The sequence below is a fragment of the Hipposideros armiger genome, unplaced genomic scaffold, assembly GCF_001890085.2.
Source record: "Hipposideros armiger isolate ML-2016 unplaced genomic scaffold, ASM189008v1 scaffold_101, whole genome shotgun sequence".
Lineage (NCBI taxonomy): Eukaryota > Metazoa > Chordata > Mammalia > Chiroptera > Hipposideridae > Hipposideros > Hipposideros armiger.
In genome coordinates, this window is record NW_017731451.1 from 2,224,852 (window position 1) to 2,238,124 (window position 13,273).

Here is a 13,273-nt window from a genome sequence, read left to right on the forward strand (position 1 = left end):
TTTTAAGAGCTCCTAATGCCTTAAATACAGTCATCTGAGAAGAGCTAGGCATTCTTACTGTTTTAAACCAGTAAGGTAGATTTGCCACCCTTTTAAAACCATTCTAACTTTTTAATGTAATGACATGATTGACTAACCTTAACTTTTCCCTCCAGGTGCTCGGTTTTATAGAATCTTGAGCTCAGAAAATATATCTCCTGGATCTCTGCAGTTTCTCTGACATACACAAGATGTGATCCACAGCATTTTCCATTTAAATGACCCTTCATTTGGGCAATCAAATTGAATGGTAATCATTTTAGACTTATTAGGAACACAGCATCTCTTATCCAAGCAAATTCCACAGAAAGTGGGTTTATAACTCTGAGTGCTTGAACATCCAGAAAAGATGAATTTTTCAGCTTTGATGAGTTGGAAAGTAGGTTGGCACGTTTTTCCTTTGGGGATCTAAAAAAGGTACATAACATTAAAAAAGGACTCTTTAAATTTGATTACAATAATTTAGAAAAGTGATACTAAATATGTTTTATAGCACAAACACACGGATATAAATTAATGGTAGGACATGAATAGTAGCAACTTTAGTAACTTCCAGCACTCTTTTCTACCTTTGAAACCCTCTCTCACCAGAGGCCTGTCTACCCTTCCTGTTCTTGCTTCATCAAGTTATAAAGCCCGCTCTCCAATAATTTTTGCTATCTACCCTTTACTTAGTTCCACAATAAATGAAAATTTCTTTGTTTTTAATATCAAGGGCCATGTCTTATTAAATGTTTTTTTACCTATGAATTAGCAAATTTCCCTTTACAACTCAAGACAGTTTTGAGTGGATGGATAGATACATAAATATCTTAATCCCTTTAAGGTATTAACTTCTCATATGATAAGGAATAATGGGGATGAAAAGGGTTTTGTAGCATTTCTAAAAATTACTCTTGAATCAGTCATCTTGTGTAGTTCTAGAAATAGGACCAACTCTAGTTACTCCAAACAATCTTAGAGTTTTTTTATCATCGTCCTTTGGCAAGTTTACTATCTAAGCACAGAGCATTTTAGAAATGATGTGGTTCCCCAAGTTGATACAGAACTAAGATCAAAACTTCTCTGATATCCATAATGTCCTCATAAATACACTAAAACCAAAACCTGTTATCCCATTGCTTTGATTCTACTGCATAAAATTAATATAGAAAAAAGTTAGAATCTGAAAAGGACCCATTCATAAAAAACAATATACATGCTGGGGTACCATAAAAAACCCAGGCTGATCAAGACCCACACTAGTAAGCTGATAGAGTATCTAGAATCAACAGGTTAACATTACCTCTCTGCTTGGTAAAATTTTCCCCACAAAATATAGAGTAATGCCTGCTTTCCTCTGAGAGAGTTTGATTTTAAGAGTTCTAATGAGGTGATTTTATAAGAACCACCGTCCATCCCTCCAAAACACACATACACACACACACACATATTTTTCAGGAGTCTCATGATATTGAATTATAATGAAGTTAAATCTAATTAAATTTTACCTTTACTGTCTTTGATAGATTACTGTCACAAGGCTGAATATAACACAGTCTTTTCTCTTTTCTCATTTGACAGTTGCTATTTTCATTTGTTACCCTATTAGATATTCCTATCCCGCATGTCCTGGAGCACGGGGTCCACTTTGTTGCTTGCACAAGACATTTTCTTTTCCAAATAAGTGGAAGATTCCTATAAGCTAAAATAAAAGGGGAAAAGGACATATGTATACATATATATGTACTCATGTAGATAGATAATTTTTTATCATTTTTATGCTAATAGTTAATAAATCTGAAGTTTTCAGGGGTTTTTTTTACTGTAACTCAGAATAAAATAAACTCATGGTCTAACTCAGCATTCTCTCTCTTTTTCCCACTCTCCAAATTACCTTTCAATAATGTGTATGAGTCCAATTTCTTAGGAGGAATAAAAATCTTTGAAAAACTGAGTAGATGTACCCATTTGCTTCTTTCTGCTTAGTCCATCCTCTGAGTACTAAACTTAAGCTTTATGTTCTGAGGGATATCTGCCTTTTCTCTTGTTCTCGCCTCATGCTTGATATTATTTCCAACAGATATTGAAATAGACATTAGTAGTGCTAAGGAATTTAAGATATCAATCGGGATGATGTGGTCTTAATGTTAAATTTCGTGATATGTTAAAAATCTAAAATACAAAAGTTATATTTGAGAATTAGACTATCAAGGAGACCAGTTTTTTTCCTTCAACTGTTTTAACCTAGTCTTAGAAAATTCTCTACACTGAACTAATCTAAATAATCATATACTAAATCATGGCAATGTGTAATCTATTGTATTCATTCAGCTTATTACATTCCTTGTGGTATGGGGCCCATGGTATTCCCTCCAGCAGCTAGCCATTTTAAATCACTTATAGAAAGACATAGCGAAAGAATGGATGGGTGAGTGAGTGGTGGCTGGATGGAGCCCCCTCTACTGCCTGCTGCTTAGGTGAAACAACGGAGGAGAAGGGACGGAATAATAAGAATATAAAGAAAATACAAAGAGGTATAATAATTCTTCCATCTCATAAATCCACTGGGGGCTGCTGCTTCTGCTCATGAATGAATCAGGCTCTTGGTTCATTTTAAGCAAACTACATATTGGTTTATTGTCTCAAAGCACTTCCTTTAGTTTAATATACATCCTAAAATGGATGCTTTGGGAATAAGGTTGTGATGTGAGTTTACAGTTGAACATTTCAAAATTCTGGCTAATTACTTCAAAATGTCAATTTAAAACTCAAAAGACCCCCAAAATGCCTTCTTGATAGGAAATACCAGTCACTTTGAAGTAGTGCTTTCTTTGAATAAAATGACACTTTAATACTATTTTCAGCGTTATTACAGTAAGACCTTGCAATTGCACATAGAACTAAGGGAGAGGAAGCAGAAACATGAAGATACCTGGAAGGTAGGCAACAATTTAAAGACCTCAATGCAGGAAGCAGGTTAAAAGCCTGGCACGCATCTGCAATAAATAAAGGTAGGTTAGATGATCATATTACCAGTAACCCCATTTAAAGTTAAGCCAAGAGCTGCAGTTCAGGAATTTGCTTAACATTCATTAAAAAGCAAGAAAACTACAAGAGTTTTTTGTGTTTTTTTTAAATAAAAGTTTAGTGGTTGGTGAGCAGTGAGAAAAGCATGGGCGCATTACGTAATTGCATGCTTCATACTGACCAAGCAAAAGCTAGATTCCAACCATAAACCATCTGAAATTAACTAAGTATGTACTTGTAATTGTTCTTCATTTTGAAAGCCAAATTCCTGTTTGGACTCAGAAATACAGTTTCACAGTTGAGCAAAAGGGGAGAGACATTAGACTGAACATATACTTCCTTTGAAACATACCTAGGCTTAACTCTCAATTTCCAGAGAACCCTTGGAGAGATTTTCTCGTTTGTTTGAAGCAAAGCACTAACCACTATGAATGAGCATCTGACACCTCCAAGCAGGTTCCTAGTACATCGACTGAATCTGCTCTGACTCCACAAATGAGGCCAACTTGAACTTGATCCAAACTTTACTTGCGGCAAACTGCTTCTCTAAGTAGTGTCTCTCACCAGGGAGGTTCACACATGGGTTATGAGAACTTATGAGGTTATGAGTCAGATCCAATGCAGAAAACCAACTGTTCCTGTATGTTTTGAAAAAAGAACAGTTTGGTTTATAATTTCAGAAGTTTTACCATTAGTAGTGCCATGCCGTTAGCTGAATAACTATGTACATTAAACGCAAATTCACTGCCACCTGTTAAATTGTTTTCAAATTAACTGGCATCCTTGGAATCCCTGAGGAGGTTCCTTTCACAGAGTTAGTTTTTAAATATCTAAAACTCATTTCTCTGAGTACAGTTGCTTTTATTAAATACCCACATAATAAAAGTGAACTTAGGAGTTTTTAGTATATATAAATATCCCGTATTTCCATGGCACCTTTTATTCACTAAGCTCTAAATTTCATGAAAAAAAGCTTTCCTGATTTCTGGATGAAAACACAGATGTAAATAATAACCAGGTATCAGTTTTGCCCCTTTTGACTCCCTCATCTGTGCATCATTTGCTGACATTTTTGAAACTCCTGTCCCCAAAATACCCTGGCACTGAAATAAGATACTAACTTAGAGCAGACCAGAATACAAGGTTTATGAATATACTGACACTACATGGCCAAGTGCTCAAGAAGAGAAATAAAGAATCTCATTGCATGTTCCCAACTACACACATTCCTGGGTAACCTACTTAAAATGCCTGTGTGTGTGCGTGTGTGTTGAGAGAGAGAGAGGGAGGGAGGTAATTAAAGCGAAATTTTATATCAGAAGTTTTGTATTTTTTGAAAAAATTTATAAATTCAAAACATGTCCTCAAATGTTTTTAATCAATGGCCTTCCGTTTCTGTTTTTATCATATAACAAAGTTGCCTTTGAAAGTTTCTGGCACTGGATGGTTCACACTTCTCGCCCATAATATAACAACACAAAAGAGTTTCTAGGGTACCTATGAACAACATGTGGTCAATTTTCCCGAGAAGAGGTTGCGTGAGAATAAGCAGAGGTAGAAAGATTTTAGGAGAGTTTTCCTGGCCTAGTAGAGAGGTTTTAAAAACTAAAATATTTCCCTGAAAAAATCTAAAACGTCATAAAGTTTCCTTTTCAGATACTTCGACTATACCTGCCTGAGACTGAGTAGCAGAGACTGAGTAAGCACGCTCAAACTCAATCTCATACTGACCACCAATCCGTAGCTACTCACTGAGTACCTAGGTACATAAAAGGAGCATGAAGTAAAGCCACAAAAAGTCATACATGAAAAGTCATTCTACTTAGGAGCACCTGGCATTGTTTTGTAGGTTGCTGAGAGCTGCTGTTGTAATGGTCCCAGGCCACAGTTTGATTGGTCAGACTTCTTTCCACCTTCAGCCCTAGAGCAGTGACTGTCAGCCAGCTTTGGTATGAACACAGGTGTGCAGCCAATGGCCCCACTCACACAGAGGCAGCGAAACAGGGGATTGGGCTGAAACACTTGGCCATTATGATAATGTACCCTGTTGAACTCACATCCCACAGCAACAAGGTCTGAAAAGAGAAAAGAGCAAAATCACCAAAGAAGCCATCACTGAGAGTCTAGACCTCCAATTATAAACCGTAGAGGAAATAGCTATCTCCTGTATAAAGTTCTCAATTCTTAGGCCCCACCTGGAACCTCCTTCACAAAACATCTGTAAAAGGTGAAAATGAGACATTTTCGTTATATTGTTGGCTCTCAGCCCCAAATGGACACTTCCAGAATTAAGACCCAAGTATAGGGCCTGTGTGGAGTAAAATTAAAAAAAAAAAAAACAACCACTATGAATACAGCATTGAGATAATGATTGTAAGTCTGAGAGATGGGTTGGTGGTTGGTGAGACTGAGGTATCCCCAGATGTCCAACAATAAGCTAGGATATATTCTTAGGAAGTTAGGATATATGAATGGCTGAAAAAGTTATAATTTTTTTAACTGCAGTACTGCATGGTAACTGATTTTTTAAAAAGAGAATTGGAGAAAACTTTCACTTTCTCTGAGGGGAATTCTTGACCTGGATTACCAGTTCTCAAAGTCTGGCCCACCAACCCCTTTGACAGTGCAGGGACCTTTCAGAGAATCTTCAAGGTCAAAACTCTTTTTCAGAGTACTAAGCTGTGACTGACTTCTTTCACTGTGTTGATATTTGTACTGATGGTACAAAAGTAATGGTGGCTAAAACTGCTGTTGTCACATTAGTATGAATCAAATTGTAACAGGTTAATCACTGTATTTTTCCTTGCCATGCGCTTGTACATAGATGTATTTTCTAAAAAAAAAAAAGAAAAAAGAAAAAAGGTGAAAGAAAACTAGTTTTACTTAAGAATGTCCTTGATGACAGAGTAAAAATTACTAATTTTATTAAATCTCAACCACCAAATACATGTCTTTTTAATACTCTTTGTGACAAAATAGGAAGCATACATAGAGCATCTCTGTAGGTGTTGTATCAAAGTACAATAGTTATCATGAGGAAAAGCACCTATGCAATTGTCTGAGCTGTGGGCCAAATTAACTAGTTTTTTAGTGGGAATTTCACCTGAAGAAATGACTGATAGATAAACCATGGTTGTTCAGACTTGGGTATTTGGCAGACAATTTATTGAAAATCAACAAAATGAGCTTGTCACTTCAAAGATAACAACTGACAGTATTTATTGCCCATGACAGAATTCAAACTTTAGAGCAAAAATTAGAATTATGAAAAACTTGTGTCCACCTCTGGGGTCTTCATAGCTACCCAATATATAGACTTTCCTGAAGAGATTGGTATTAATTAATGTGATTTTCTAAAAATTGTATAATTAAACGTATCAACATTTGGAACTACATAACCCATGTTTCCAAATCGATATTTTCCAAGTAATCAATGCATAGCACTACAAAGTTATGCATGAGTAAAAGGCCCATTCCAGTGGGTCTTGAATAGACCAATGTATTTTAATGTCACAGAATTTGACATTGATGTAGTTCATTGATATGGTTTTAGATTCCATGATGCAGCTAATTCTTAAGAAACTACCATGCCTCAAGTTTTAATATAACATCAGAAAAGAATATTCACAATTATCTGAAAAGTCTGTGAAAATATCCCTTCCTTTTCCAACAATATATCTGTGTGAGGCTGGATTCTCTTCATATATTTCAACCAAAACAACGTATAGCAACAGACCGGAAGCAGAAGCAGATGTGAGAACGTAGCTACCTCCTGTTAAGTTAGACATTAGATTTGCAAAAATGTAAAACAATCCCACGCTTCTCACTAAATTTTTCTTTGTTTTGGAAAATGATTTTTTTCATAGATAATATATTATTCCTATTAATTTGCAATGGGATTGTTATTTTTGAATGAACTAACAAATATTTTTAAATGTCTAGCCCACTAAATACCTATAGAGATAACTCACATAAAAAAAAGCACTGTGCGTCCTTTTTTCTAAAGGAAGATAAGTACTCGTTATTAGCTGGGCAGTTTAGTCTCTCTGTAGAAAAGCCCAACTGGGAAGGCCAAGTCCTCCCAGAAGTTTGGTTGTGAGCATGAAATGAGAGTACATCCTTTGGGTCCTTCTAATTTCTAAGACTTAAGTCCTCGCCCAAAATGTTGAAAAACCATTTATCTGTATCATTGATCAAATTTTTTGTAAAGGGCTAAATAGTAAATATCTTAGCCTTGACTGACCATTCAGTCTCAGTCTCCATGACTACATTCTGCAATTGCGAAGCAGACAGAAACTACACGTAACTGTATTGGAGTGGCTGCATTCCAATAAAACATTATTTATAAAATCAGGCTGCAGGCCATGATTTGACCTGAGTCATACCTTGTTTCCCCGAAAATAAGATCGGGTCTTATATTAATTTTTGCTCCAACAATCTACATTTATTCATTTATTCATGTACAAAAATTTACATGTATTCAAACAGTCATGTCTGGCTGGCGATCTTAACTGGGGCTTATATTTGGGGTAGGGCTGATATTACGAGCACACTAGGGCTTATTTTCGGGGAAACACAGTAGTTTGTGACCCCAGTTACAGATCATCCCCAGCCCCACCCTCCTGGCTACGTTCTGTTAAAATACTCATCACAGTATGTGAAATTACTTGTGGAAAAGTCTGTCTGACACAATAAACTTTGGCTCTGAAGGCAGGGCCTGTATCTTTTCGTCCCCCTGTTGTGTCCCCAGCTGCTGGTCACTAAATGTTTGTTAGGTTAATGAGATAACTTGCCCAGCACTGTTTGGGAGAGACGGGTCTCCTGAAAGCCAGAATCTGAGAGGTCATGTGTTTTCCCTGTTGAGTTTCCATGAAAGATAACGTTTTTGAGAGTCTACTGTGTGCCACATACTGTGCTGGGTATTTTGGGTTTTGTGTCATTTTCATTTGATCCTACTAGCAACTCTATAATATAGGAAGTATATATGCTGTAACTGAGGCACAGAGAGGTTAAACACCATGATCAAGGTCACTCAGCTATAGAGCCCAGCATTGGAACCCAGAGCCTACATTCTTAACCAGTATAATATAGTGCTGACAGGGACATCAGGCTATCAAACTTGAATGGCTCTACCCACACAGCCTGACTCCAAGGATGTGCTCTCATTCCATGCTCACAACCAAACTTCTGGGAGGACTTGGCCTTCCCACTTGGGCTTTTCTACAGAGGGGCTCAACTACCCAGCTAATAAAGAGTATTGCTCTTCCCTTAGAAATTTAATTTTTTAATCTTAAGTAGGTTGGCATTCTGAATTATTGTCAAGGTTTTATAGGCTTAGATGGTTTCAATCAGACTCCAGAGCTAAGACCCACAAAGCTAAGGGTCAGGTTGTGATTTGGGGTTCCCCTACCTTCTTTTTCACAAAGCTGCCTTAGTAAAAAGTACAGTTACTTGATGGTTAGTTGGGAAAGCTGAGATTAAAGCAGCATGTCTGATTACTAGATACACATCTTTACATTTTAAGCAAGATTATTTTTTAGCTATAAAAAGGCTGAATTCAAATTGATTTTGATAGCACTAACAACAGCTGTCACTTTGTGGCTAAAACTTTGAGAAGTCAGACTGTTTACATATTTTTTTCCTATTTTTAATTACCTGAGAAGAACTGCAAGATCACTTCAAAGAAACAAAAATAACATGTTTGCAAACGTGTAGACATCTGCTAATTTCACATGGTCTGAAATGACAAAGCCAGTCCTATTGGTGCATGAAAACTAAACTCACCTCGTATTTAGCCAAACTAAACTGGTTATTCCAAATTAACAGTTGCAGAAAATAATCCTGTCTAGACTCAGCCTTTTCCAGCAGGTCCAGAAGAAGACACTTACATGCACACACTCCGGTCTCGTACCTCGGCCTGTCTGCTGAGTAGTCACAATACAGCCCTTTGTGTGGGTCGCAGAGATCAGCTTCATTGCAGATGTCCCCTGGTTGCTTGGCACAGATTTTGCAGCATCCACATCCATCCCTCACCAGGCTCACTCCAGGAGGGCACCTGGGTTTCTGAGAGCATTTACAGGGCCAGTGGCAAAACTGCTTCCGATGATGCGCTTCTGATACTTCTCCAGGCCTTCCTTCAGGTGTTGTGTGTAACGGCCCAGTGCCCTGAGCCCCGCAGCAGAACTTCATTTGATAATAAAGGTGATGTTAGAAAGGATTCCTCAAACTAATTTCAGAGGTTTTATAGAAATAAATGATTTCCCCCAAATTTGGTAGAATACAGTATAGTGAGTTATAATAATAATATGTATCAGTATTTGACACTTAAACTTTTCTTCACTCAGTTCCCAACACAGCACTCTTTCTCACTCCTCCTTTCTCACTGATTGCTCCTTCTTGGTCTCCTTTGCTGATTTCTTCTCATCTTCTTCATTTCTAAACATTGGAGAGACCCTGTGGTTAAGACCTCTAAAATAGCTTCCCTGACTATATCTCACATCCCCCACCCAGGTCTCTCTTCTGAACTGAAACTCAAACTGCCTACTTTAACAGATCTCCACTTAGATATTTAATAGGCATAGCAAACTTAACATGACCAAAAACAAACTCCCAATTTCTCACTCCAATCTACTTTTCCATAATCATCCCTATTTGAGCAAATGCCAATTTCGTTTTTCCAAAATACTCTGGAGTCAGGTCATTCTTGACTCTTCTCTCTCATTTTACATCCAATCCCATCAGTAAATCCTGTTGGTTGAACCTTCAAAATGGGTACTCTGATTGTGTTTTAATAACTCCACTACTACCATAGTGATCCACCCACCATTATTTTTCATTTAGATGATTACAATAGTCTCCTAAAGGTTTTCATTGCTTCCCCCCTTGTCCTCTATATTCTCCATCCAGCAGAATGGTTCTTTAAAAAATAAATAAATAAGTGGGGTTACATTAAACTAAAAAGTGCCTACACAGCAAAGAAAATAATCAACAAAATGAAAGGGCAACCTACACAATGGGAGAAAATATTTGCAAACTATATATCTAATAAGGGGTTAATACTAAAAATATATCAGGAACTCATACAACTCAATGGCAAAAATAATAATAATAAAGTTATTTTTTATTTATTATTCAGGCAAAGGACCTGAATAGACATTTCTACAAAGAAGACATACAAATGACCAACAGGTATATGAAATGGTGCTCAACATCACTAATCATCAGGGAAATGCAAATCAAAACCACAATGTACCTTTTAGGATGAGTATTACTAAAAAACAAAAGCTGTGTTGGTAAGGATTTAGAGCAAAGAGAACCCTGGTACACTGCTGGTAGGGATGTAAATTGGTACAGCCATTATGGAAAACAATATGGAGGTTCCTCCAAAAAAACCCAAACAAGAACTACCATATGATCCAGCAATTCCACTTTAGGTATTTATCCAAAGGAAAAGAAATCAGGATCTCAAAGAGATACCTGTGCTCTCATGTTTATTGCAGCATTATTCACAGTAGCCAAAATATGTAAACAACCTAAATATCCATCCATGGGTGAACAGATAAAGAAAATGTGGCATACACATACGATGCAATATTATTCAGCCTTTAAAAAAAAGGAAATCCTGCCATTTGCAACATCATGGATTGACCTGGAGGACATTATCTAAGTGAAATAAACCACGCACTGAAAGACAAACACTGTATAATCTCACTTATATGTGGAATCTTAAATAGACTCAAGCAAAGAGTAGAATGGTGGTTGCCAGCACCTGGGTGTGGGGGGCGAAATGGGGAGGTGATGGTCAAAGGCTACAATTTTCAGTTATGCAAGATAAATAAGCTCTGGAGACTTACTAAACAGCGTAGTGGCTATAGCTAACAATACTGTATTGTGTGCTTGAAGTTTCTAAGAGAGTAGATCTTGTCTTAAATGTTCTCATCACACACACACAAAAAAAATAATAATAAAAGGGGCAGGAGGAGACTTTGAGAGGTATGTGTATGGCCTTGATGGTGGTGATGGTTTACGGGTATATATTTACCCCCCGAAATCATCAAATTGTATACATTCAATATGTACATCTTTTTACATATCAATCATACCTCAATTCATGTCACTCCTTGCTCATAAGGGGTGGTTCCCCATTTCAATGTAAAATCCAAACTTCCCCTGAAGGTCTTGCGGCATCTGGCCCCTACCCTATCTTGTTTTGCCCACTGCCACTCACCCCCTTGCTTGCTTACTCCACCCACAGTGGCCTCCTTGGTCTTTAAATATTCCAAGTATGCCCTTTCCCCAGGTATCTTCATGGCTCACTTTTTCCCTTTCTTTAAGTCTGTGTTCAAATTTATCAGTGAGGCCCTTCTTGATCATCTTTTATAAAACAGTACCCTACCCCAGCCCTTTCCCCATAGACCATCTTACCACCTACTTTATTACCTATACATTTTACTTGTTTATTTTCTGAGTCACACACCAGGAATACGAGTTTCTTGAGGCGAGCTCTTTACCTAATGTCTGTCTTGTCTTCTGGAAAACCTGTTTATTGAATGAAAGAACATGGCACTGCCTATGTGGAAGTACTTCATATGTTCATACGATTTAACCTTCACAACAACCGTGCGGAGTAGTTATTATCTGCATGGGATAAGCACAATAATGGTCCCCTCCAAGATGGTTATGTCCTCATCCAAGAGAAGAGGATTGGGGAAGAGTCAAATGCCTTAGAGAGATGGAGTAACAGGAAAACATAGAGACTTCATGAACAGGAGCCTAGCTGAGAGGCCACTGAACCTGGCAAGGAGTCCCTGGGAACCACTGCTGAAACTGTGCAAAGCTGAGAACTAGGCACTCATTATTTCTACTCTCTTCTCCACTTTTGTTATTTCCTTTTCCCCTGCTCTTTGCTTTTATGACACCAGGCCCTCCCAGTTCTACCTTTGCCTCTTGATATATGTCCTCAATCTCCTTTGCAGGCTCCTGTTACCCTAAATTTGACTTTGATTTACGCTTATTGGAATTTCATGACTTTAATGTATTGCTTTTCTCACTCTGCACATTGTCTCTTAGCAATCTTATTCAGCCCCTTGCCTTCAATTTCCACCCTATACAAGATTCAAATCTAAATTTCCATCCATGACTTCTCCACTGAGCTCTAGACCCATACAGCTGGCTGTCTACTGGACATCTATCCACGAGCATGTCCTGCAGAAAAAAACTCATGTCCAAACCTCACTGTCCCCTCCGTCACCCCAGACAGCGTCTCCCAAGTTTGAAGTCAGGAATCTAGAAGTCATCCAGGTCACTTTCCTCCTGCTCCCCTCCCATTGTCATTTAATGACTAGTCCTGCTTATTGTGCTCACCTCCCCCTAACCAGTCACGCTTGCCCCGTTTCCACTGCCGATAAGCACCATTGCAGTCAGTTCCTAACTGGTCTTCCTCTCTCAAGAATGACTTCTCAAACACATCTATCACGCTGCTGCTGGAGAGAGCTCTTTAAAACACATAATCTGATTTTACTACTCCTCCCCATACAGCCCATCAGTGGTTACCTACTGTCTACAGTATCCAGTTCAAACTTCTGAGCACGATGCCTAAAGTCCCACCTGTGCTGGCTCCTGCCTTCCTCTCTCGCCTTAGCCTCAACGCACTCTCCTCCTATGCCTTGAAGTTTACTAAGAGCAGGTCGATTTGCTACTCCATGTGTCCTACTGCTTCCACTAACGAAATGCCCACTTCCAAAACAGTCCACCTGGGACCCCTGTTCATCTTTCCAGTCTTGAAACATTTCTAAATAATCTTTGAGATCACATGGTAACACCGTTGAAAACCAAGGAAAAAGAGAAAATCTTGAAGGTAGCCTGAGGAAAGGAAAGTGTTATATACAGAGAATAACAATAAGAACGAGATCTGACTTCTCATTAAAAGAAGGAAACCAAGATGTTCTTCAGTGGGATAAATAAACTGCAGTACATCCAGACAATGGACTATTATTCAGTGCTAAAAAAAATTAAAAAAATAAAATAATTGAGGGCTGGCAGAGTGGTGCGTTGGTTAAGAACTGGTTTGGGATGCCAGAGGGCCCCGGTTCGGATCCCACCTATGAGGGCCAGTGACACTGCCCTCTACAGCTAAGATGCTGAACAACAGCTCGACCTGAAGCTGGACTGCCATGGGTTGCCGGCAACGGCGTAGGCTGCAGTCCCCTGCTGCAGTGGGTTGCCA

The 13,273-nt window shown here is 38.2% G+C and overlaps 1 protein-coding gene across 2 annotated transcripts in view; it reads right to left on the reverse strand.

The window, feature by feature from the left end:
- Positions 1-17: 17 nt before the first annotated feature.
- CCN6 (cellular communication network factor 6) overlaps positions 18-13,273 on the reverse strand; it is a 16,143-nt gene continuing 2,887 nt past the window's right edge. The window contains exons 2-6 of one of the 2 annotated variants that reach the window (XM_019646336.1): positions 8,937-9,231; positions 4,881-5,123; positions 2,954-3,017; positions 1,530-1,723; positions 18-447 (exon numbers count right to left, since the gene is read on the reverse strand). In XM_019646336.1, the coding sequence (XP_019501881.1) occupies positions 1,717-1,723; positions 2,954-3,017; positions 4,881-5,123; positions 8,937-9,231 (609 nt within the window). In that variant the 3' untranslated portion in view covers positions 18-447; positions 1,530-1,716. The remainder of the gene's footprint in view (positions 448-1,529; positions 1,724-2,953; positions 3,018-4,880; positions 5,124-8,936; positions 9,232-13,273) is intronic. The other variant, XM_019646335.1, reaches the window with a different exon arrangement.